General features: G+C 43.2%; 1 protein-coding gene across 5 annotated transcripts; it reads right to left on the bottom strand.

The window, feature by feature from the left end:
• Positions 1-734: 734 nt before the first annotated feature.
• On the bottom strand, positions 735-23,826 carry DZANK1 (double zinc ribbon and ankyrin repeat domains 1). Of its 5 annotated transcripts, none has more exons than XM_079983588.1 (17): positions 23,736-23,826; positions 22,429-22,552; positions 20,642-20,795; positions 18,909-19,026; positions 16,933-17,029; positions 15,786-15,910; positions 15,250-15,363; positions 14,997-15,089; positions 13,734-13,953; positions 12,821-12,924; positions 10,764-10,838; positions 8,672-8,768; positions 7,236-7,330; positions 5,601-5,685; positions 4,500-4,623; positions 2,875-2,949; positions 735-1,630 (listed from the first exon to the last, which is right to left on the bottom strand). In XM_079983588.1, exons 2-17 carry the CDS (start codon positions 22,535-22,537, stop codon positions 1,474-1,476), a joined length of 1,842 nt encoding a protein of 613 aa, XP_079839714.1. In that variant the 5' UTR covers positions 22,538-22,552; positions 23,736-23,826; the 3' UTR covers positions 735-1,473. The 5 variants fall into 5 exon arrangements, with proteins under 5 accessions (XP_079839714.1, XP_079839715.1, XP_079839716.1 ...); XM_079983589.1 differs by lacking the exon at positions 23,736-23,826 and adding an exon at positions 23,603-23,729; XM_079983590.1 differs by lacking the exon at positions 23,736-23,826 and adding an exon at positions 23,593-23,710.
• Positions 23,827-23,863: the final 37 nt, after the last annotated feature.

Below are 23,863 nucleotides of genomic sequence, written 5' to 3'. Positions count from 1 at the left end.
CTTTGTTGCCTTTATTGCTATTAAGTTATTTGTCTGTGGTCTTTACTGAGACTAGTATATATATATATTTACAACAATAGAGTCTGTTTGGCCAGGACAGAAAAACAGAAACTCCTTCCTTTTTCGGTAAGAATGGAATTCATTGTCCTGTTCTTCATGAATAACTCTTTTGACAAACCAGTTGATGATTCCCAACGAGTTCTCATACTGAATGAAGATACAAATGTTTAAACTATTCTTTGCAGAAAGCAATAAAATGTTTGATTCAATCTCTCTAGAGAGATTACAGAAAGCAATAAAATGTTTGATTCATTCTCTCTAGACATGACATTTATTAGGTGGAAAAATCTAACCCAGGCTTCCTCAACCTCGGCCCTCCAGATGTTTTTGGCCTACAACTCCCATGATCCCTAGCTAGCAGCACCAGTGGTCAGGGATGATGGGAATTGTACTCTCAAAACATCTGGAGGGCCAAGGTTGAGGAAGCCTGATCTAACCTGTCAAAAATCAGATTGGCTATATACATAATAAAAAGGCTGTGTGCAAATTCTTAGGGACTCACATAATGCCATGAAATTTATAGAATCCCTAATGTAGTTATTCAACACTAATAGTGTTATGAGGTGTGCAGTTAGCACATTTGGCCCTGTCACCCCTTTTGAGGATATTTTGGCAATCAGACCTGAAGGTGCTCTACACTTTAACACTCCAAGGGTTAACAAAGAGAACCAAGAGAAATCAAATGCAATTTTATTGTATCCAAAAGAGAATTAGCATACATGCTACAGATGCTAAATGTTGCAGGTATGCATCCAATTATTATATTGATATAGTCCATTATCAAGGATTTGTCTAGTACAGTGTTAATTCTCATCTGCATTTCCTCCTGGAAGTAAGTAGGTTAGGCCTGCCTTTTTTGGCCATTCACATCTGCAGTCATCCGTAAGCGTGATGACGTTCAGGTGAGCAAGGCATGCTGGCATTCAATATGTTCAAGGTGACCTCAGTCTGACGTCATGGTTAGTTGGTTTAATGCTACTTAGGGATTTTGTCTATCGTGCAGGTGTTTAATTAGAACTTTATTTTTCCAAAGGCAAGGCAAAATGACTTGCAACCACCTGCCCCCTGCACATTAATACATTAAAAGCAATCGGGGGGGGAGGGGGGGAATACATTAAAAGCATCCTGCCCGACTCTAAAAGGCCACAGATAGTTACACAAGACCAAAGGCCTGGTTATAGAGGAAAGGTTTTGCCTGGTGCCTAAATATATGCAATGAAGGAACCAGGTGAGTCTCCCTGGGGAGAGCATTCCACAAACGAAGCTACCATAGAAAAGGCCCATTCTAATGTTGCCACCCTCTGGACCTCTTGTGGAGGGGGCACGTAAGGAAGGGTTGCAGATGATGATCACAGGGTCCAGGTCGGTTCATATGGGGAGAGGCGGTCCTTGAGGTATTGCGGCCCTGAGCCATTAGGTGGACTCTGCCTGTGTTGTGGAAGTTTTGTCTAACATCCTCTTTCCTAGCTTTCTAGCAAACAACGAAACTATTTTGTCAATGCCACTCTTCAGTGCCAAATCACAGGCTGATAGCCCTCTGGAATTCTTCTTCTTAATGTCTGCATTACATCTGTGGAAAAAAAGACCTTTTATTAGTGATACCTCTACCCAATGCAACTGCCTCTCTCTGGCTGGCCGGAAGGAGGGCTTAGGTTGTAAAAAAACAGAAAAATAGAAACAAAAAAGAAAAAAGAAAAAAAAGAAAACACAACAAACCTTCCCATAACTTATCTTTCATTTGCTTGTTTCCTTGACCACCTCACACCTCCCTTTTTTGTATTCTAGTTCGGTTAGCTATTTCAACAAATCCTTTCCATCCTTCCCAATTTTTATCCTATAATTTATCTTAATATAATGTAACTTTACCTTTCCTCCTTTCATCCATTAACAGTCTATTTTTACTTAGTCCTTTATAATATTTCTGCTAAAGCCACATATCTGCCTCTGCCTCTTACCTAAGCAAGAGGAACTACTACCGTATGTGCAGGTGTAGAAGAAGAGTTTGGATTTGATATCCCACTTTATCACTACCCGAAGGAGTCTCAAAGCGGCTAACAATCTCCTTTCCCTTCCTCCCCCACAACAAACACTCTCTGAGGTGAGTGGGGCTGAGAGACTTCAGAGAAGTGTGACTGGCCCAAGCAGCTGCATGTGGAGGAGCGGGGAAGCGAACCCGGCTCACCAGATTACGAGTCCACTGCTCTTAACCACTACACCACACTGGCTCTTTAAAGGTGCACTTTAAGGCTGCTCTTGGCATAGTCTCTGGAACTTTTCCCTGCTCAGCTTCTCCTTGCAATGCAGGCAGATGGCACTGCTGGGATCCACTGCCAACTCAGGGGGGTCCCAGACTGCTGTGCCACCCAATCCCACTACTGCTACCATTGTCAGAGAAGATGTAAACCTGCAGCTGTAGCGCATCACAATAACCTGGCCTCAGTGTGGGTGGACTGTGGACAACCAGTTAAAATTTCTTTTATAATGATGCATCTGTTAGAAGTTACTAGAACTAACGTTGCAGGGGGAACTAACATTGCAGGGTCCCTTAATCCAATGCAGTGGCGTAGCGTGGGTTGTCAGCACCCGGGGCAAGGCAAGTAATTTGCGCCCCCTAACCCTGGATTTGTGCCCCCTAACCCTATCCCTAACCCTAACCCCCAGATGTTGCGCCTGGTGCGGCCGGCCCCCCCCTGCACCCCCCACGCTACGCCACTGATCCAATGATACTATGTCGACTCTCTACTTATCCTGAGAAGAAGTAGATGCTGGATGCACTCAGCACCCCCTTTTAAGCCAAGGTTTTTCCATACTTACCCTAGCAATGCATCCACGCATTCCCATCCTTCCAATCCAAGCAAGACTGCTTCATGTAGAGCTGTATTGTTAAGCCTGTGTAAAAGTAGAGCGAGGAAAGCGAACAAGGCGTAAGAAACTAGGCTGCCAACTGTAAGGTAAGAATAATGAGGCAGGCTTGCTTACAGCCATCACAAATCACAAGTACAGTGGTGCCTCGCAAGACGAAAAGAATCCGTTCCGCGAGTCTCTTCGTCTTGCGGTTTTTTCGTCTTGCGAAGCAAGCCCATTAGTGGCTTAGCGGATCAGCTGATAAGCGGCTTAGCGGATCAGCTGTTAAGCGGCTTAGCGGATCAGCTGTTAAGCGGCTTAGCGGCTTAGCGGATCAGCTGTTAAGCGGCTTAGCGGCTTAGCGGATCAGCTGAGAAGCGGCTTAGCGGCTTAGAAAAAGGGGGGGAAAGGGGGAAAAACCCGCAGGAACTCGCAAGACATTTTCGTCTCGCGAAGCAAGCCCATAGGAAATTCGTTTTGCAAAGCACCTCCAAAACGGAAAACCCTTTCGTCTAGCGGGTTTTCCGTCTTGCGAGGCATTCGTCTTGCGGGGCACCACTGTAGTAGTAAGAACCCACCTTTAAATCATAACATATAAAATGGGAACCTGCTTTTAATTTACTGTAGGCACTTGTTTTTATTTATTAGTTAAATTTGTATACCACACTTCATCTGAGTTCACAACATAATAAGAACGTATAAACAGACAAAATAAGAACAAAAACAAACCAATATGCAATATGACTGCATACCAGAGAAGTTCATTTCCCCCCTGGTCAGATGGCTTGGAACTGACATTTTGATTGTTCCGTGTCCCATCTGCAGCATTCAGTGTGATTGTGCAGCTTCCATACAAAATACACATTTCCATGTGAGATTAAATGTTTAAAAAGGGGTGGGGGAGGACAACTGTGCATTGGAAGAACAGCTGCATATTGGCATGGCATATTTCAAACAACCTGTTGGCTGCTTCAGGCAGCAGTGCAAGCCGTGTGAACTATATAGGCATGTAAAAAATGCCATTTACTGTAGATTTCCCTCTAGTATTCAGAGTTACTTCATCAAACCTTTATTAGGTATTACAAATATAAAAGGTAAAGGTACCCCTGCCCGTACGGGCCAGTCTTGACAGACTCTGGGGTTGTGCGCCCATCTCACTTAAGAGGCCAGGGGCCAGCGCTGTCCGGAGACACTTCCGGGTCACGTGGCCAGCGTGACATCGCTGCTCTGGCCAGAGCCAGAGCCAGAGCCGCACACGGAAACGCCGTTTACCTTCCCGCTGGTAAGCGGTCCCTATTTATCTACTTGCACCCGGAGGTGCTTTCGAACTGCTAGGTTGGCAGGCGCTGGGACCGAGCAGCGGGAGCGCACCCCGCCGCAGGGATTCGAACCGCCGACCTTTCGATATAGGCCATCATAAAAAATCCATATATAAAATTTTAAAATATATACAAATAAACAGCCATGTGAAAATATCATTGGAGTTTCTTCCTGCTAAAAAGTATTCAGAGTTCATTCTGTATGTTAACAGCTTCCATTTCCAAATAATCATAACCAATCAGACCAGTTAATCAGAATGCAGAAGGCTGACATACGGTCTTGACTGATGGTCCATGTTGGCACCTTTCTGCACGAGAATGGGAATAACTTCATGATGCCTGTTCAGCACAGCCAGCGTTAAAGCAGGTTGGTCCTTGCTGTTGGTGCAGTTGGGGTCAGCTCCCTGGAGTGTGTGGGAAAAGTAGAGAATCAAACATACCTTCCTTCCTTCCCTCTTTTAAGGTATAGTGGTACCTCGGGTTAAGTACTTAATTCGTTCCAGAGGTCCGTTCTTAACCTGAAACTGTTCTTAACCTGAAGCACCACTTTAGCTAATGGGGCCTCCTGCTGCCACCTCGCCATCGGAGCACGATTTCTGTTCTCATCCTGAAGCAAAGTTCTTAACCTGAAGCACTATTTCTGGGTTAGCAGAGTCTGTAACCTGAAGCGTCTGTAACCCGAGGTACCACTGTATTGCACATTACACATTGTTCAAATGGTATTTGAATTACAGGAAGATCTGGTTAATGTTAAGTAAAATTACAACTGTTAGAATATATATACTAGGGTTGCCATATTTTAAAAAGTGATTTTAAAATAGTTGAGCTTTTTTTTTTTTTTCTTCTTCTACGCTTCCAACAGGGATTTCCAGACATTTAAGCAATTTCTGCCCAGACACTGTTTTTGATGGCTGAATCCTGGCAATGTGGTTCACATATCCACACATGTTTACTAAACTGGAGGAAAAGAGGATTGTGCATAATAAGTGGTGGCTATAAAAGCAGGACATGCTGACGATTCACATGCAGGAAGCGGGGAGAGGAACAAGGCCTAGCTCACCACAGCTCTCATCCCACATCCCCTTTACCACATGCAAAAACTGTAACTTGTCTGAACTGTTTGACTAACATATGCCAGGGAAACTTGTACCTACAGAGGAAGAACTCTAAGTGGATCACCTATTCAAGCTTATACCTGTTAAGTGAGTAGCATAAAGAACTATGTATTATTATTACTATTAATTATTATTATTATCAACAATCTAGGTACCTTTATGGTATACATCTATTGGATAGTTTGATTTTCTTTTGGGGAAATATTATTAAAGAAAGGAAACAAATGTAGTTGAATGCTTCAGAATGCCGCACTACTGAAACTTGCCTCGTCAATCAGTTGTTCTACTACGAAAGGTCGCCCTTGGCCTTTTGGACCCACTTCCTTCAGCAACTGCCTAGATTCAGTCTAGAAAAATGCAGAAACAAAACAGCTAATATAGACTTATCTACAGGATGGAGGTGCCTGCCTATACCACCACCCTGGGCTACTGGCAGAAATGCTCTATTTCAAAGAATACCACACTGACCAAACAAAGGCTGAGTGCCTGTGAAAGCAACATGCCACGGATGGGTCGTGGGCATGGCTGGTGTCTGCCACACCCTAAGCTTCATCAGCTACTCCATCCCTGAGGGCACAAAGTCTCATCTTGTCAAAGGCCAATATAAGTAATTGTCCTCCCACAGAGATCAATGGAAAAAAAACTGCTCCCCACCTGCCAGACCGACCACTAAATAAGCGAGCTCAGGGTGTAGTCACAGCACACCCCGCATCAGTATATAAACCCTCTTCAAGGTGATCTCAACCCCAATCAGGTGACAGGGCATGCAGAATGGAGCTATACATTGATTGCTGGTGAACTCAGTTCTGAATAATAGACGTCAGGGTGGGTTTGGGTGCCAGAATTGTGACATAAGTCAACCACACAATCATCCCCTGGAACTCCTTTCAGTCAAGAGGAAAACGATGAGCTCACTGGAGCTTTGCTCCTAACAGAGAGGCGAGACATCCCACTGAAAATCACCATTTGCTACATATTGGAGAGCCATCAGCCCCAGTTTCAGAACAGATTTGTTTCGCTTTGGAAGGCAGCTTTCCCCAGAGCCATGGTGCCAAGAGTGTGCATATGACCTCGAGGGAAGCCCTGTTCAGAAGGAACATCTGCAGGCATGCAACAACTCTGAGGAAAAGGGCCAAGGCACATGGTACTCTTGCTCAGAGACTCCAGTGACCATACTTGACCTCTAAGTCAAGTATGCAGATTCCCGGGATTTGTATACAGTGGTACCTTGGGTTAAGTACTTAATTTGTTCTGGAGGTCTGTTCTTAACTTGAAACTGTTCTTAACCTGAAGCACCACTTTAGCTAACGGGGCCTGCTGCTGCTGCTGCACCACCAGAGCACAATTTCTGTTCTCATCCTGAAGCAAAGTTCTTAACCCGAGGTACTATTTTTGGGTTAGCGGAGTCTGTAACCTGAAGCGAATGTAATCTGAAGCGTATGTAACCCGAGGTACCACTGTAAACAGTTCCGTTTGCATGGACAAAAGTGAGATTGGAAATGAGTGCACGACAGGCCAGCTGATGACCCACTTTGTGACAGGATGGAAGCGTGACCCAATAGCTCTTGTCCAATATTTCCACCACCCACCCACTTTGGTGCCAAGGCCAGGAATATACTGCATGGCCTTAACCAGGCATTCACCTGCTGCTTGCTCTGCATGTTCTCCCTGTGGGATTGCTCTGGCTACCAAGACAAAAAAAGGAAATGCTTTGCTCAGAGCAGAAGTAGGAGGGAGGGAAAACGCAATAGAAGTAATAATATTTGCTGTGCTTTTCTCACCTGAAATAATACTTTCCAGAAAAGATTCATTTTTAAAACCAGCTTGGTATTAAAACTGCTTATGTTGCAGCATCCTTACAGAGGTGTTAACTGCCATGCTAAGAGCAGATACATACAGTGAGCTTGTCTTCTTTTTCTAGACATGTCTCTGTTTTCATCATCCTTTTGACTTTCCCGCTGGGGCTTGGCACTCTTTGACTCTCTTCTCGGGCTAAAATAGAGAAAGCTACAATGATATTCAAGTGATGTCCATAGTATAGCAAAATAACATAGGAGCCCCACATAACAGCAGCATGAGCTATTAACTAAAGTTTTTTATTTATTGCAATATTCTTAACAAATCCTGCAGTCTTCTCCCCCAAGAATATGTCCCGGTATTTCCACTGAGATGCCTGCTACGTTTTTCTTCTTTTTAAAGATGTATGGCTTTCTGACGTTGCTGCTGATCAAATTCTCTTTTTCAGGTCAGTGAATACCTGAAGCTCTTGATGGAAGCGCCTTTCCCCTCCACACCAAGAAACCTAGGCAAGAGGTGTGTGTGCCACCTCTTTTGGCTCTCAGTCTGTAGCTCCCAGCCTGAGATACAGCAGCAGGCTACATTTCCACTATAAAAGGGACCAGCATCTGAGATGGAACCAGCAAGCATCAGGTGAATTACAAGGCAAAGCCCCATGGTGTCATTGTGTTGAGCTGCTATAACTGATAGCCAAAGGCCTGGGAGAAGAGGAATGTTTTTGCCTGGCACTTAAAGATATGCAATGAAGGCATTGGGCCAGCCTCCCTTGTTCCATAAGCAGGGAGCCACTGAAAAAAATGCCCATTCTGCTGCCACACTTTTGACATGTCTTGAGACTCATCTGCTGTAACAACGGCGTCAAGATCCCGGTGGATGCAAGCGATTTTGTCCTCAAAATGCTTTGCAAACAAGTCACAGTGAGCTACCATTGGTTCCACCAGCTCCTTCGGGCCAGACTCACACTACCTGGAAAAGCTCTGTTGGAGAGCACAACAAGGATGCAATGGAGGCAGCCAAGTAAGCCACTTTTGCCGCCTTCTTTGCCACTAGGTAGACTCCAGGATGAGCCCTCACAAGTGTTTGATTGCATTCAACTGGAGTTTTTCTCCACTTGTGTTTGAGCTGTATCCCAGCGTCTTTCCTCACCCTGAGCTCTGGAGTATATCAGGAAGTCAAATCGGCTCCACAAAGCAGGAGAGGGCACTCAGAGGAGATTGTGTCAATGGCCATTTGGGTGCTCCAGAGGTTGGTGAGGGCTTCGGCAGGAGCGCCAGTCATATTAGCTGGAAAAGTCCCCAGAGCCATCTGGAAACCCATCTGAGAATGGACCATCCTCATAGATCCCTATATTGCAGAGTGGAAAGGTGTTGAAAGCAGTGAAGGGTCCTTGGGAATACCATGCACTTGGGATCTACTTTAAGGTTTAATTTTCAGATGTGTTAAGTGGTACATACTTTTCTGGGTACAAGTCACTGTTTGAAAATGTACAAAACAAGGATAGCATTCCTTTGAACCATATCACACCAGAATGCTCACCCAGACTGGCTTGACTTTCATATAATCCAGCTCTTCCTGCTTTGCTGGGGCTCAGTTCGTGATAGCCAAATGCCAGTGGTTTATTGGTCAAAATATCCTGGACAAAGATAAACAGTATATTAAATGACAACCTTTGCCATACCAACATAAGCTATAATTCAGCACAGTGGTTGTAAACTGTATTGCAAATTTTCTTGATGAGAAGATCTGTTATGGCAGTGAAGCTTCTCTCAAAGACGATCTGCATGCCACTGCTTATCCTTCCCTATGATGTGTAGCTACAGCAGGTGTTGGGAATAATCTTAGGTGCAATTTGCATGTTGCATAAAAATTTTAATAACAGTTTAAAGACAAACAATGGTTAATTAGAATGAGCATCATGCTGGTGCACCACGCTCAATGTTCTGCAACACTCCTCAACAGTCTTGGCTTGTTGAGTTATCCAACCTGGGCTCATGGTTTGTTTCCTTTGAACAAACCAAAAGTGGTAAGCAAGAGCAAATCTTGGTTACAACTCATGGTGTGTAAGGAAGAAAGCAGAATACAAGCCCAATCATGGCTATGAGGAAACAAACCATGAGCCTAGGTTTAGACTACATGACAAACCAGTCTCTGGTTTGTTTTATTCACAGAGCAGGGGCAAGGGAAGAATGAACAAACTTTTGAGGAGCATCCACAAGTACAACACCTGCTCATATTAATCTGTGTGGACTAATCCTTAATCAAACTCTCAATTCAAGCATGACAACAATCAATGTATGGGTTGTTACTAGAAGCTATAAAAATAAAAAGAACCCTTGGAAGTAGATAAAACAAGTTATATGAATAGCAGTAGAATCCCTAAGACCACAAAACAACAGTGATATAGATTAGATGTGTCTATTTTAAGTGAAAAAGACCAAGGAATAAAAAAGGACCAATGTCCAGATGGGATAAGTGGAAAATTCTTCCAGGAATTTAATGGATTAATGGCACTTAGATTGACAAAAAAAAATCAGTGAAGTAATAGTAATGCAGAGTGCCTAATGTTGGGGAAAGTGCATATAGTGATTATACAGTAATCTGGGAACAATCCTGAAAAGCACAAACCATTGCAGACCTATCCCACTCCTGGATACAGACTATGATTTTGGTGGATACACACACACACACACACACACACACACACACACACACACAAATGTTATTGATTTTCCAAAACTTATAGACAAACAAACATAAATCCTAACTGTAATTATTCCACTTTTATTAACATTGTTAGGTGACTTCCTCAAATCCCCCTGGCTGAGTTTCAATGTATGGTTTATCCTTGTGACAGTTTTCCAAAACAAATTTCTCATAAAATTTACTTAGTCAATTAAGATCTTTCTTTCTTTTCATTCTAACTTTAAACATATTATTCTATCACATCACATATTTAAATCCTAAGCCAATCTGGTATTTGCAAGTATTTCTATTTAAATTATCTTAATATATTTATCTAAATAGTCCGTTCCTCCTGATACTCCTCCTCCTTCTGGTCGCGGACTCTTCTTTGGTGGTGGCAATATAAGCAGGAAGGATAAAGTGCTATTTTGGAAGAATATATAAAGGAAGATCAGATGGGCAATATATTAGAAAGCATATTTGTTAGGAGAATCTGCTTACCCAGACTGTATTAAGAATGTGCCAAGAATGTTTGTGTAGGAAAAACTCAGCCTCAGATTAGATAGAAAGTAGACACTGATCCTCCAGAGTCAGTCATCTAGCTCTGATAATACAGGCATGCTTTTTCTCTGAGAATGTGACCTCATTTATGCACATGTGTAAAGCTAATGCAAGGGAATAAGCTTGTCTAATGTATAGTTACAAAAAAGGTGGGAGGATAGATAGATAAAAACCACCTCTGGAGGGTCACCCCTAATGTAAAATGCTCTAAGGCAGCTGCACCCCGATTCCCCAGTGTTGAAGACAGATTTCCCTAAAGGTAGATATTTGGAATACCACTGGTTTAAAAGAACTGCAATGAGCCTTGAATAGCCCAGTTGCGATTTACCAATGATTCTCATTATAGCACCTTCCCATCTTTATCAGCTTTGATTTCCACACTGACCTTATTTATAGCAAGTGCATAATTTATCTGGAGACTGACTTGATAGCTGTCCTTGTGGACTGTAGCAGAAATAAGCTATAGAAGGAAAAATGTGATTAAGGTTTTTTTTCTTCTTTTAAAAAGAAAAATAGCTATGATCCTTACACAAACACACACACGCGGACATATATTACTTTCAAAAAAGATTTTTCAAATCAGTGTACAATACAGCTAGGTTATATATAAAACCAGTTAAAATCTTAGTTGAAAAGAAAAGCAGAATAGCAGTAAGAAAAATAAATCAGCAGTACAAAGCATTTTGAGATGAGCCTTGACCAGTTGGCAAGAAGATACCAAGGAGGGGACCAAAACACCACCTGCAGAAAGTATTCCACAATGTCAGAGCTGTAATGGAAAAGGCTCTGCTTCTTGCAGAGGCTACTGTGGTCTCAACACAAGATGGAATCTGAAGGGCTCTACTTCTAGTTCTTTTTAACGTGGAGGTTCAAATGGCTGACAGGCAGGGAAGGAAAGGGTACTTCAAAGAACTTATCAGGACCTGGTCATTTTTGATTTGGAAGGTCAAAACCAGCACCTTGTATTGGGTGCAGAAACTGGCTGCCAAAAATAGGTGATATATGATGATGCTGACTCAAGCCCACCAAGAGGCAAGCAGGAACATTTGGCACCTGCCAAAGTTCCTGAACTATTTTAAAATACAGCTCCAAGTGGAATGCACTGCAGTAATATCCTCTGGTTAAACCAAGGTACAGTGGTGCCCCGCAAGACGAACGCCTCGCAAGACGGAAAACCCGCTAGACGAAAGGGTTTTCCGTTTTGGAGGCGCTTCACAAAACGAATTTCCCTATGGGCTTGCTTCGCAAGACGAAAATGTCTTGCGAGTTCCTGCGGGGTTTTTTCCCTTTTTTCCCCCTTTTCCTAAGCCGCTTATCAGCTGATCCGCTAAAAGCCGCTAAACCGCTAATAGCGCTAATCCGCTAAGCTGTCAATGGGCTTGCTTCGCAAGACGAAAAAACCGCTATACGAAGAGCCTCACGGAATGGATTAATTTCGTCTTGCGAGGCACCACTGTATCTAGGGTCTATCTTTCAGTAGCAGTGCAGTTGTTGAATCAGCCAAACCTAAAACCAAGGCACCCAGGAGCAACACCAGGCTCAGTAGTACGCTCTAATGGCAAACCCAACCCTCACAGGAGAATGCAGAGTGTGATCCCATCCAAAAGAGGCATGACCCCAGCCAAGTGGACCACTGAGACACCATTACCATCAACCCTTTTATCATTAACTCTTACAACTGGCTTGATTATTAACCTTCTCCATCTCAGTGTCTACCTGATCATTTTGATCAGGGAGATGACAGCATGCTCCCAATACTAACATACTCTTGGAGCCCAGTATTATCACCCACAATGATTCTGTGGATGAGTCTGCCTCTTTGGGGATTTCTAGCTTGCTGGACTCATTGCTCTCTTTGGCACACGGAGACACCACCCATGTCCTTCCCATGAAGTTGATACCCAGAGACAAAACTGTGCCCCACTGGTTCTTCCCATTCCATCAGGTTTCCACTATGTCCCATCTAGGCTTGGAGGCTTCTAGCATTAGTGTATAAACATTTGTAAACCGTCTCTCTCTTCAAGCATCTTTTGCACCTCCAGAGTTTGGCCTCTCTTCAGTCTGATAAAAAGAATACTACATAATGCAGACTGCTTGAGTCAGCAAGAGACTTAAAACTGGCCAGCTAATTTATAAAACTGAAGACTCATGGAATTTATAAATCTATGAAAAAGCAAAAGAAAATATTACCAGAGAAAAGGATATCCATCCTAACATTGACCTCCTCATTCTCACTGAGAAAGTGATATAAAACAAATCCAGACACTAACTTCTCTCACCAGTTGCATGGAAAAAAGGACTGTCTCCCTTCTTCTCAGCAAGCCTCTATTTTTTTTAAAAAAAGCCAAGAGTCATCTCACCTCTTGCCTTAAATCACTACCTTTATGCATCAGCATCACAGGAGAAAGATTAGAGCCATAAAAGGTCCCTTCTTTCTCTTACCTTCCCCATTTGAGGTTCTCCAATCAAAGTCCTGAACTCCAGATTGTTTTGTGTGTAGCTTCTGAGGTGTGCACAAACATGATCTAGTTGCTTCCTCCAGTAACCTGAATGAAGGAAAATAGACTGAACATATCACTGGTGTTACAGAGGAGCTCAAGAAAGAGGGACCTTCTACACTGGTGGCTCTTGCAGGTGATTTCTACAACATGTCATAAACACAACAGTGGTGGATCCATATTGGACCACCCACAAATCATTTCATTTTATTAGTTGTTCTGCGATGCTTCCCCAATGTTATTACACTATTGCTTGGGTGGGTGGGCAAAAAAAATGAGACAAAGAAACAACAATATTTCAGCAGGAAGGCATGCACTGATTGGAAATGAAGCCGTATGACTGCCCTGAAACTTTTGCAGGCACAAACAGTATTGAAAGTGGGACTGCATATAACGGCCCTGATGAGAGGGGAATCCTGTCTCCATTTTCCAGGAACTTATTGAGCCAGATCTCCCCTCTCTCCCTACTTCCCCTAAGCAGCCAGATTGAAAACCTTGTTATTTATTTTATGTTTAAACATTTATTTTCCCTTCATTAAAAATATTTTCTCCAAGGTGGGTAACAAATCACCTTTAAAAATAAATAAATTGTGAATCCCCCAGACGGTATGGTTAATTGGGCAGTATACGATAATTAAAATCCCCCAATCAAAATCAATCACATATCAAAAATACAGCAGAACATACCAGCATCAAAATCTAAGAACCTGCATAAAAAACTGAACCTACTACAAAAGGATAGCTGAAAGTTGCTGTAAGCACAATGACTCAAGTTCTTCATCTGCAAAGGAGTCTAGGAATAGGAGAAACCCAAGGGCTGTTTTATGAAGAATTCATTCTAAATAGCATCTTTTTACCTCTTCCAGGACTGATGGCTGTGAGCAGAGGTTTGTGATAATTTGTCTCATTCGATTTTTCCTTTTGAGAAAGGAGCTCACTTTCTTTCTTCTCTAGAAATTTGATGGATGGGTAGTACAAGCCAATGGTTTGAGTTCCTTGCTCTTTTTTCTCTAGTAAATTAGGTATTGATGGTGGCAATGAAATGACTGATTGCTGCCTGGTCTGTAAGCTGTTGCTCTGTTAAAGATAGGTTGTATTATAGGTAAAAAGGCTGACACAGCTTATCAGATACACACATAAAATCCCACCAATATATTTTCCCTAAATGAATTAAAATGTTTTCTGAAGGAACTCTGACATTCTCTATCTGATCCAGTGGTCTGAACATACATTTACACTCATCATTTGGAGTGTTAAAATGCAGGAGTGCCTCCTGCAGATACTGTCTCATCAGTATTGTAGTCTAAATAGATGTGCATCATAAATGGCTTATATTTGTTCACTGTTATTTATTTTAGTTATAGGCTATAACAAAGTGCAATATACTGGCTTATTTTAAAGTAGACTCATTTTCATTTTCAGCCTAAGGCACACAGAAAATTCCTCTTCAGTCTTTATTACATGCTGGTCCCACTATCGGAACACTCATTCTCTGAAAATTTACGTTACCTGAATCCAAAAAAGAATATCCAAACCTTGCTATACAAGTGGCTGATTCAGATATCTGAACAGCCAGAGTTTGCCCACTTTCTTACTTATTTGGATTTTGCTGGTCAACAGCAGCCATTTCAGGCAGAAAGCCCCACTGAACCCAGTAGAACTTAGATGTGTATAGGATTGTGCAATTTTGTCTGCATGACTTCCCTTGAGCGACTGATAATAATAATAATAATAATAATAATAATAATAATAATAATAATAATTTATTATTTATATCCCGCCCATCTGGCTGGGCCTTCCCAGCCACTCTGGGCGGCTTCCATAAAAACCAAAAATACAGTAAATACAATGCAATACAATACAATAAGGGATACAATGCACTAGAAAGTGATTTGTAGGCAACCAAATGAAATGCAGTTCTGTGTACTAGCAGTCTTATTTATGCAGCAGACCTGGTTTTGATACTAAGGCTTTCATTTTATTATGCAAATTATACAGCAAGTAATCTGTAAAATATTGAACGACATCTCACTTGAACCAGAGGACTGAGAAACTTGTCAAGTGGTCCTGGGCCTCTCAGATTGCTTGTGTGTGATTATTTTGTGCGGAAATTTCCTTACCATTTGCGCTTCTGGAAATTGGATCCCACAGACCACACACTGCGTAATGCAAATTGGATTTCCTGCTCCGCACACACAGTAGACTACTTTGCCCTTTGGATTACAGAACAAGCACATTTCAGTAAATGTAAGTGTCAAGCAATGTAGGAATATATCAGGTATTATGTTCTCACTGCTACAGCAGGAAACCCCCCCCCCCAAAGAAACTGTTTCTATACAGAAATCTTTTATTTTTACATCCACTCTGAGCTACCTTTTGGCGGATGCTGCCTTGTTCTTGCAGCCGTGGAGTCATCAGAGCTTCACATACGATACATGTTGGTGAGTTCCTGGGCACCACAGTCTGGCATTTGTTGCACAATTCCATCTGTAGGAAAATAACAGACACATTTGTACCCATCTTCTTGCCAAACCAGGACAATAATCCTCAAAGCTTGAAAGGTGAGGACTGTCAAAATCCGTGGAATGAATCGCAGGTTAAAAGTAAAAAAAGAAATTTCACATGCATAGCAACAGGACGAAAAAGGCAACAGCAGCCAACCATACTCAAGACTTTACTGTTTCAGCATGTCCATGAAAATACTAGGAAATTAATTCCTGGTGGAGTAGTGACAATGGAGGCAAGAACTGACACTGGTGGCAATGGAAACACTGGAGACCTGGTTGGGGCAAATCTGTGTGTCCACTAAGAAAAAGTCGAGATCTGCAAATCCTTTCTAACATTACTTCTTTATACAAGCTAGTGCAAACACTTAACATGCATTTGACCCAACTAGCCACTTTCATTACCTGAGAACGAGGCATCCATGTGGCAGAATTAGACTTTTCTCCATCATTTGAGGTATTCAAGTAATTTTTCAACAGATGTGTTCCAATGATTTGTGAGGGCACAAATGATTTTTCTTTTGACAAGCCTAAAATTATGCACACATTTCATTTTATTACTTTTCAATATCACACTTCAAAAGAATGTTAACCTTGACTAACTGTGAAACGCATCTAAAGCATGTTCTGGAATGAAATAAATTAGAAAAGAGTTAAATCAATGACAAATTCACATATACCAAAATACATACATGGAAATAATAACATATAGATGCTGCCCCGTAGTTTAGACTATTGTTGTTTTAATCCCTATTTATATTATTATCTTGATAGTCTGTTCAATGGTTCAAAATTTGTACTAGGCATATAATAAAGAACTGGTCCACAGGTGTTATTCCATATGGACCACGTTTGCATGCAATACAAAACGCAGAGGAGGCGGATGTATGCTTTGCATAAGTATGCTAATCAGTTGTATATATGGTAAACTGGTAGCCTAAAGCTTACTGACAATTGGAGTGATAAAGTTGCACAAAGTCAAATTTACAGCACTGCCAGTTTCACTGGTCATTTTGATACAAAATTAAAGTGGCAATATCCAAGGGAGTAACTTTGAGTACAGAAAAGAATGGGTTCAGGAAGTTATCCATAAAGCTCATGTGCTGCCAGTTCAAATTCTTTGAACCAGTGACCTTTTTGGAGTTCTCTCAATTTTGGGTTTAACATACAGTACCTTGTAATTCCATGGGACGCAGGTGGCGCTGTGGGTTAAAGCCTCAGCGCCTAGGGCTTGCCGATCGAAAGGTCGGCGGTTCGAATCCCTGCGGCGGGGTGCGCTCTCGCTGCTCGGTCCCAGCGCCTGCCAACCTAGCAGTTCGAAAGCACCTCCGGGTGCAAGTAGATAAATAGGGACCGCTTACCGGCGGGAAGGTAAACGGCGTTTCCGTGTGCGGCTCTGGCTCGCCAGAGCAGCGATGTCATGCTGGCCACGTGACCCGGAAGTGTCTCCGGACAGCGCTGGCCCCTGGCCTCTTAAGTGAGATGGGCGCACAACCCCAGAGTCTGTCAAGACTGGCCCGTACCGGCAGGGGTACCTTTACCTTTACCTTACCTTGTAATTCCAGTGCTACATCATGCAAATGGAACTTGCTTTCAGCACTTGCTTCTTTCTTTGTTTGTTTCAAATGAGACAATTCATCTTCCATCTCCTAAGAACAAAGATTCTGATTTATAATCATATATACATATTTTGGTTTGTTGCACATGCTCTAGGACTCTTATCAGCATGCCTTTGGAATAGGCCTTGTGGTAGGGATGAAGGAGGGAATTATGAATGGGGCAAGGCAGCAAGTGACAAGTTATGTCTGCATCTGTGGACACCCTACACATTGTTGGCCTCTACTGCTATCTAGAAACAACATAATCCCTGCATCTGTTGGCATAAATTGCTACAACATCTCATGTATGAAATGTTCCACTTAATCTTTGCATTATCTAGGTACACTCTACAATCCAGAGACATTTCAGGATTCCATCCATTTTTTATTTCAGAGTCATAATTTGATTAGGGATGGAGATAAACCAGAGGCCAATACAAATGTATAGTTTACATTCAGCATGCCAGAATATTTCTTTTTTTCTTTTCTTTTCCCTTTGGAGCCTTTCATCCAGAAATTCTCTTTGGAGTCTTGTTTCCCCTTTTCTCTATGCATCTCCTGCCCTCTGCTGTTCCTGAAGCATATGAGCTCTTGGCTGATTATCTGCCTTGGCTCCTTGCCCACTTCTCTGGTGTCCCAAAAGGGGCAATAATTCTCTCTCTTCTTATATCTCCTATTTATTTTTCTAAGTCTTACTACAAACCCTTTCTCCCCCTTTCCACCTCATCTTCAACCATTAGTTGATCCCTCCACTGCAGGGGGCTGGACTACATGATCCTTGGGGTCCCTTCCATCTCTACAATTCTATGATACCCATGGCCATATGAGCCCGTTGGTGCTGACAATACTAAGCTAAATGAACCAATGATTCTTGTTTAATGTAAGGCAGCTTTCTATATTCCTTTGTAGGGAGACACGGGTGGCACTGTGGACTAAACCACTGAGGCTCCTGGGTTTGCCAATTGGAAGGTCAATGGTTTGAATCACTGCAACAAGGTGAGCTCCCGTTTTTCTGTCCCAACTTCTGCAAACCTAACAGTTTGAAAGCACACCAGTAAAAGTAGATAAATAGGTACCGCTGTGGCGGGAAGGTAAATGGCGTTTCCGTGTGCTCTGGTACTCTTCAGAAAGCTGTCTGTGGACAACGCTGGCTCCCTCGGCCTGAAGCAAGATGAGCGCCACACCCCAGTCACTTTTGATTGAAATTAACCCTCCAGGGGTCCTTCACCTTTTACCTATCTTCCTTTGTACGTTATAACAGGCTTGCACAACTTGTGACCCCTCCAATATGAATAGAGACCAGCAGGTATGCATGAATAGGGGTTGGGGGTGGAGGGAATAACTTCTGCAGATGGTCAATATCTCTCCCCTTTTCGTGACACCCCAGGCAGACAGGAAGAACATGGATTATTATGCCACTGTTGTTCCCTAAGTTGCAGCAGGAATGGAAGAAGCCTTATTTGACCATGAACTTGCTCCATGAGGGTTCTGATGACTCACTTGAATAGATGCTTCACCTGCACAATCCTGAGCTACTTTGAGTTAGATCTAACTAACCCAGCGCACTAGCGGAAGCCAGTGAAAGAACTCCTGCTGGTACAATGGGGCTTTCTCTCTCTCTTCTCCCACAAATCCACTCGGGGGGGGGGGGTCAGGAGAACCCCCAGAACAGCACTTGAGAGAAGGAGAGGGGAGGCTGTTCCATTTGGCAAACAAAAATGGTCATGCTGATGGAACAACTGTGTTAGTGTGACATTGAATTCTACTTTTTGTTTCCAGTACCTTAATGTTTTCTGAAACACTCCTCATGGATCTCTCCAGCAACAAGAAGGGGAGTTTTTTAAAAAATAATATTCTGCAAGACCTTCATATTTAACAGCATTAATGATTCATAACACTTTTCAGCAGATTTAACATTTTTATAACTTGCCTGACTGATGAGATCTTCCAGGAAATTCTCATTCTCATCTTCATCAGGTACATGTACGTTGGGAGTTACATATTCTACTATAAATACTTTTGTTACAACGGTACTCTCTCTGCCGTCTCTGTAAGTTAAGAATCAAGAAACTCTAGACCAGGCCTGCATAATTTGTGTCTCATATAAGGGATTTTCTTCTTTTTGCTGCCTCTGGTAAATGTATAAGAATTTGGCTTTGCGGGTCTCATGTTGTCTGCGTTCCAACACAGTAGGAAAATAATAGGTAAATAAGGATTAAATGTGTTTCAACTTTATTACTTAATTAAAAAAAAATTATATCTTGCCTTTAAGTCCTCAAAGAAACTCCTCAATGCAGCTAACAATAATCAAAGTTAAACTAAACCAAAACCAATCCATAAAATAAACAATAACACAAAATAACATCCAACGTAACAGAAACAACAGTAGAAACATGGAGATATACATTCTCGCATTGATGGAGGTTGGACTAGACCAGGCATCCCCAACCTTTGGCCCGCCAGATGTTTTGGACTACAATTCCCATCATCCCTGACCACTGGGCCTGTTATCTAGGGATCATGGGAGTTGTAGGCCAAAACATCTGGAGGGCCACAGGTTGGGGATGCCTTGACTAGACGATTATCAGGGTCCCTTCCAGCTGTACAATTCTACAGTTCTGTGATTCTATGCTTCAATCTCATGAAACTTTACCTCTTTTGATCTCTATCATGGTCCTAACAGAAATCTATTTGCTGAAGCTGCTCTTTGCATTTGGCACGGTCACAAAGCCTCTGTATAATTCCACCTTGTGGATGGCACCCTCAAGTGCAACTCATGACCCCAACCTTTCACTAGTAATTTAGTCTCTTATTCTGGAGATGGGGAAACTTACAGACTTTCTCCAGTCACTATGGGGAGGAAGAGCCAGCCCAACCTCTCCTGGTTCCCTGTATGCCCAAATCTTGGGCGTGTATTGCTGGCGCAACCTCATGGGAGATAAACATTAGAGTGACCTACAGTGACCAGTAAACCTTCAGCATCACAGTGTTGGACTAGGTCTGGGGAGACTTTGGGCCAGTCACTATCGCTCAGACTAACCACAGGGCTGTTGTGAGGATAAAATAGAAGGCAGGAGAACCAGCTAATGGAGTGGAGACCTGGAACAGCATGAGGCAGGAAAGCTTCAGACATTTGTGCTTGGGGAAATAATTCCTTTGTCTGGATAGGGAAGAGGTGTGAGTTGGAGGAATCTTGTCTTGGGCTCTTCTTAACCAAAGAGAAAACACTATTGTATATCAGGGAGGAGTGATACCTGGTATTTGCCTATCCAGACTTCAAGGAAGGGAGTCTTTGGGCCACAAAATTTCTAAAAGGGCAGGCAGTGTTACAGTGTCAGAGAAGAACTGCCTTAAAATGTACATACCAGCTTTTGAGAGGGGATTTGTGTTGAGACAGTGGAAAAGAAAAGTTAAACTTCCTTTACCCCTAGACTGCTCAGGCTTTCCCCTGGTTGCTATTTACATTTTAAAAAGTGTATACTTCAGTGGTGTTAATGCAATTATAGTCATATCTAGTTTAGCTTTAGATGATAACACAGAGTAGTATTTCATCTATATTTGTTATATATCAAAGATGATACCCAAAAAAATTGCCCATCAACACACACACACAGCAAAATCTGCCTTTGTTTAAAAGCTGGATTACATAGTGATAACACTTACTTTGTAACTGCCAGTGCCTTAATTGTTATTTTCCCATCTGGTAATGTGATTGGTCCATTATACTTAAAAGTATTATGATCTCTGTAATTAAGTTTCCTAAAGAGCTGTGGTTTACTTCCATCAATAGTATAATATATGGTGACATCAGGGGTATCTGAAAGATGAAAAAAGGATGTTATCCTTCTTCCCTCAAACAATAATTTCTATATGAAAATATTCCTTAAAAAAACCCCACAAATTTAAATCACAAGAATAGACTTCTTCCGAGCAGATGTCTATCTCCCCCTTAAAGACATACATAAAAATGCACACGGTATTCAGCTGCAATCTATACAGTATTTGTACAGCCTGGAAGCAAGCTTTCCCAAAGATTAGTAACAGTATTTATTGAGAGAAGTGAATAATTTTGGGGATGGTGAGTTCCTTTCTTTTTTTGAAGTACTATGTTATAAACGCTTTTCCCATTTGTGGTGTGTCCCCCCCCCCATTCCTTTATGTCCTTGCTAATAGTATGTAATAGCAAAGAAGAAGAATTTAATAATTTATCATTTCTACCCTGCCAATCTGGCTGGGTTTCCTCAGCCGCTCTGGGTGGCCTTCAACAGAACATTAAAAACAGAATAAAACTTCAAACATTAAAAACTTGCCCAAACAGGGCTGCCTTCAGATGTCTTCTAAAAATCGGATAGTTGTTTATTTCCTTGACATCTGATGGGAGGGTGTTCCACAGAGTGGGCGCCACTACCGAGAAGGCCCTCTGCCTGGTTCCCTGAAACCTCACTTCTCGCAGTGAGGGAACTGCCAGAAGGCCCTCAGTGCTGGACCTCAGTGTCCGGGCTGAACGATGGGGGTGGAGACGCTTCTTCAGGTATACTGGGCTGAGGCTGTTTAGGGCTTTAAAGGTCAGCACCAACGCTTTGAATTGTGCTCAGAAATGCACTGGGAGCCAATGTAGGTCTTTCACGACTGGTGTTATATGGTATCAGCAGCCACTCCCTGTCACCAGTCTAGCTGCCACATTCTGGATTAGCTGCAGTTTCTGGGTCACCTTCAAAGGTAGTCCCACATAGAGCGTGTCGCAGTAGTCCAAGCGGGAGATAACCAGAGCATGCACCACTCTGGTGAGACAGTTTGCGGGCAGATAGGGTATCAACCTGCGTACCAGATGGAGCTGGTAAACAGCTGCCCTAGACACAGAATTGACCTGCACCTCTATGGACAGCTGTGAGTCCAAAATGACTCCCAGGCTGCGCACCTGCTCCTTCAGGGGCACAGTTACCCCATTCAGGACCAGGGAGTCCCCCACATCCACTTGCCCCCTGTCTCCCCAAAACAGTACCTTTAACCACTGTATTTATGCTGTCCCAGATAAATGCCTGTAGTGGGTTGGACAAGAGCCAACAGATGTGATTCTTACCTTTGTACATCAGGCTACATTCATTTATTCATTCATACTCCTATGCACACCTCTCTCCATCCAGGACAAACAAGAGGCATTATCACAGTTCAAAAACATGCAACCCTCTTGCCCACAAGGGTTTGGGGCAGAGCTGGAATGAAGTGTGATCTAGGGAGAAGCGTGGCATTGGTAGCACCCTAAGGTCCATTTAGAGTGGCCTGGAGGGCTGTGTTTCATCTCTGGGTCTGAGTTTCCCTACCTCTGTTTTAAAGTGTCTTCCTTTTTACAAGATGAAATCACTTATGAAGTGAAATGGAAAGACCAGCAGTATGTGTGTTGCCCATATAAAATGAAACATATAGCATGCATTCTGAGCTGCTGCAAATACCTGATTTGATCTCTATAAGTGTATTTGTATCTATTTCATGTTTAGCTTTGCCTGGTGTTGAGAATCGTAGTGGTATAATTTGAGGCACTAAGATGGATCCAGCAGTCATTTTTCCCCTCAAGGTCTATTGGAACAAAGCAAAATATTATTATTTTGAACACAACAATGTAGTAAGTAATACATATGTACATCCACTCCAAGACTGAGGCTGCGATCCTATTCATACTTACCCGACAGTAAGCCCACTCTAGCCAGTGGGATTTACAGTAATTCTAAATAGAAATGGTTATGATCTCAATTGTGCATGCTATGAATTGCAGGATTGCTGTAAACTTCTCCTCTTGGGATCCTTTAAAGGCTGTTTGCATGCCAGTATCTTCCAGGGAACAAGGGACGCAGGTGGCGCTGTGGGTTAAAGCCTCAGCGCCTAGGGCTTGCCGATCGAAAGGTCGGCGGTTCGAATCCCTGCGGCGGGGTGCGCTCCCGCTGCTCGGTCCCAGCGCCTGCCAACCTAGCAGTTCGAAAGCACCTCCGGGTGCAAGTAGATAAATAGGGACCGCTTACCAGCGGGAAGGTAAACGGCGTTTCCGTGTGCGGCTCTGGCTCGCCAGAGCAGCGATGTCACGCTGGCCACGTGACCCGGAAGTGTCTCCGGACAGCGCTGGCCCCTGGCCTCTTAAGTGAGATGGGCGCACAACCCCAGAGTCTGTCAAGACTGGCCCGTACGGGCAGGGGTACCTTTACCTTTATCTTCCAGGGAAGCTCAGTGGCACTGTCTGAGGCGCACTTGCTGAGTCAATGATATAGGTCATCTGGATCTAGGCTCTGCAACAGGTGCTAGGAACCTTTTGGCCCTCCAGATGCTAATGAACTACAATTCCCATCACCCCCAGCAAGCATGCTCAATGGCCAGGGTTGATGGGAGTTGTAGTTCAGTAACATCTGGAGGGTCATAGGTTCTCCACACCTGTTCTAGGAATCCCTCATTTGGCCCCCTTTAGTTTCAGTCCTCAAAAATATCGCTGGAACCATTTTATGCTGTCTGAGCCTCAGAATTTGATCGTGATTATCCTGTTTCAGTAAAAAAAAACCCACAAACCAATTTCATCATTATTTTGTTATGTTCTGAGTGGCTTCCCTGTAGGAAACTGGGGGATATACAACCAAGCATCACCCTTCGTCCTGTATCTATTCCGGTCCTCGTCACCGGGGAGAACCACCCGGTGCAACGGAAGAGCCCCGGAGCCACCGCCCTTCCCCCCCCCGGCGAACGAGGCAGCCCCAGCCGCCCCTCAGGCGACACTCACCGGCGGCCTCGCTCCGGGCCCAAGGCTCGTCCGTCGCCACGGCAACCGCAGCCTCAATTTCCCGCTAGCCCCGCCTTCCCGACGGGCGCCTTCTGTTTACGTCACCGACCCCGTCGCCACGGCAACCG

Source organism: Podarcis cretensis (assembly GCF_951804945.1).
Source record: "Podarcis cretensis genome assembly, chromosome: 7".
Classification (NCBI taxonomy): domain Eukaryota; kingdom Metazoa; phylum Chordata; class Lepidosauria; order Squamata; family Lacertidae; genus Podarcis; species Podarcis cretensis.
This window is presented reverse-complemented; position numbering and strand designations above follow the sequence as displayed.

Bases quoted from the DNA above. Each gene is read 5' to 3' on its own strand.
- DZANK1 (XM_079983588.1), bottom strand. From the start codon at position 22,537: ATGACTGCTGGATCCATCTTAGTGCCTCAAATTATACCACTACGATTC. The intron at 20,796-22,428 runs GTATTTGCAGCA...TTCATCTTTCAG, and splicing joins ACTTATAGAGATCAAATCAG to ATACCCCTGATGTCACCATA. The intron at 5,686-7,235 runs GTATGTATCTGC...GCATTTTTCTAG, and splicing joins AAAAAGAAGACAAGCTCACT to ACTGAATCTAGGCAGTTGCT.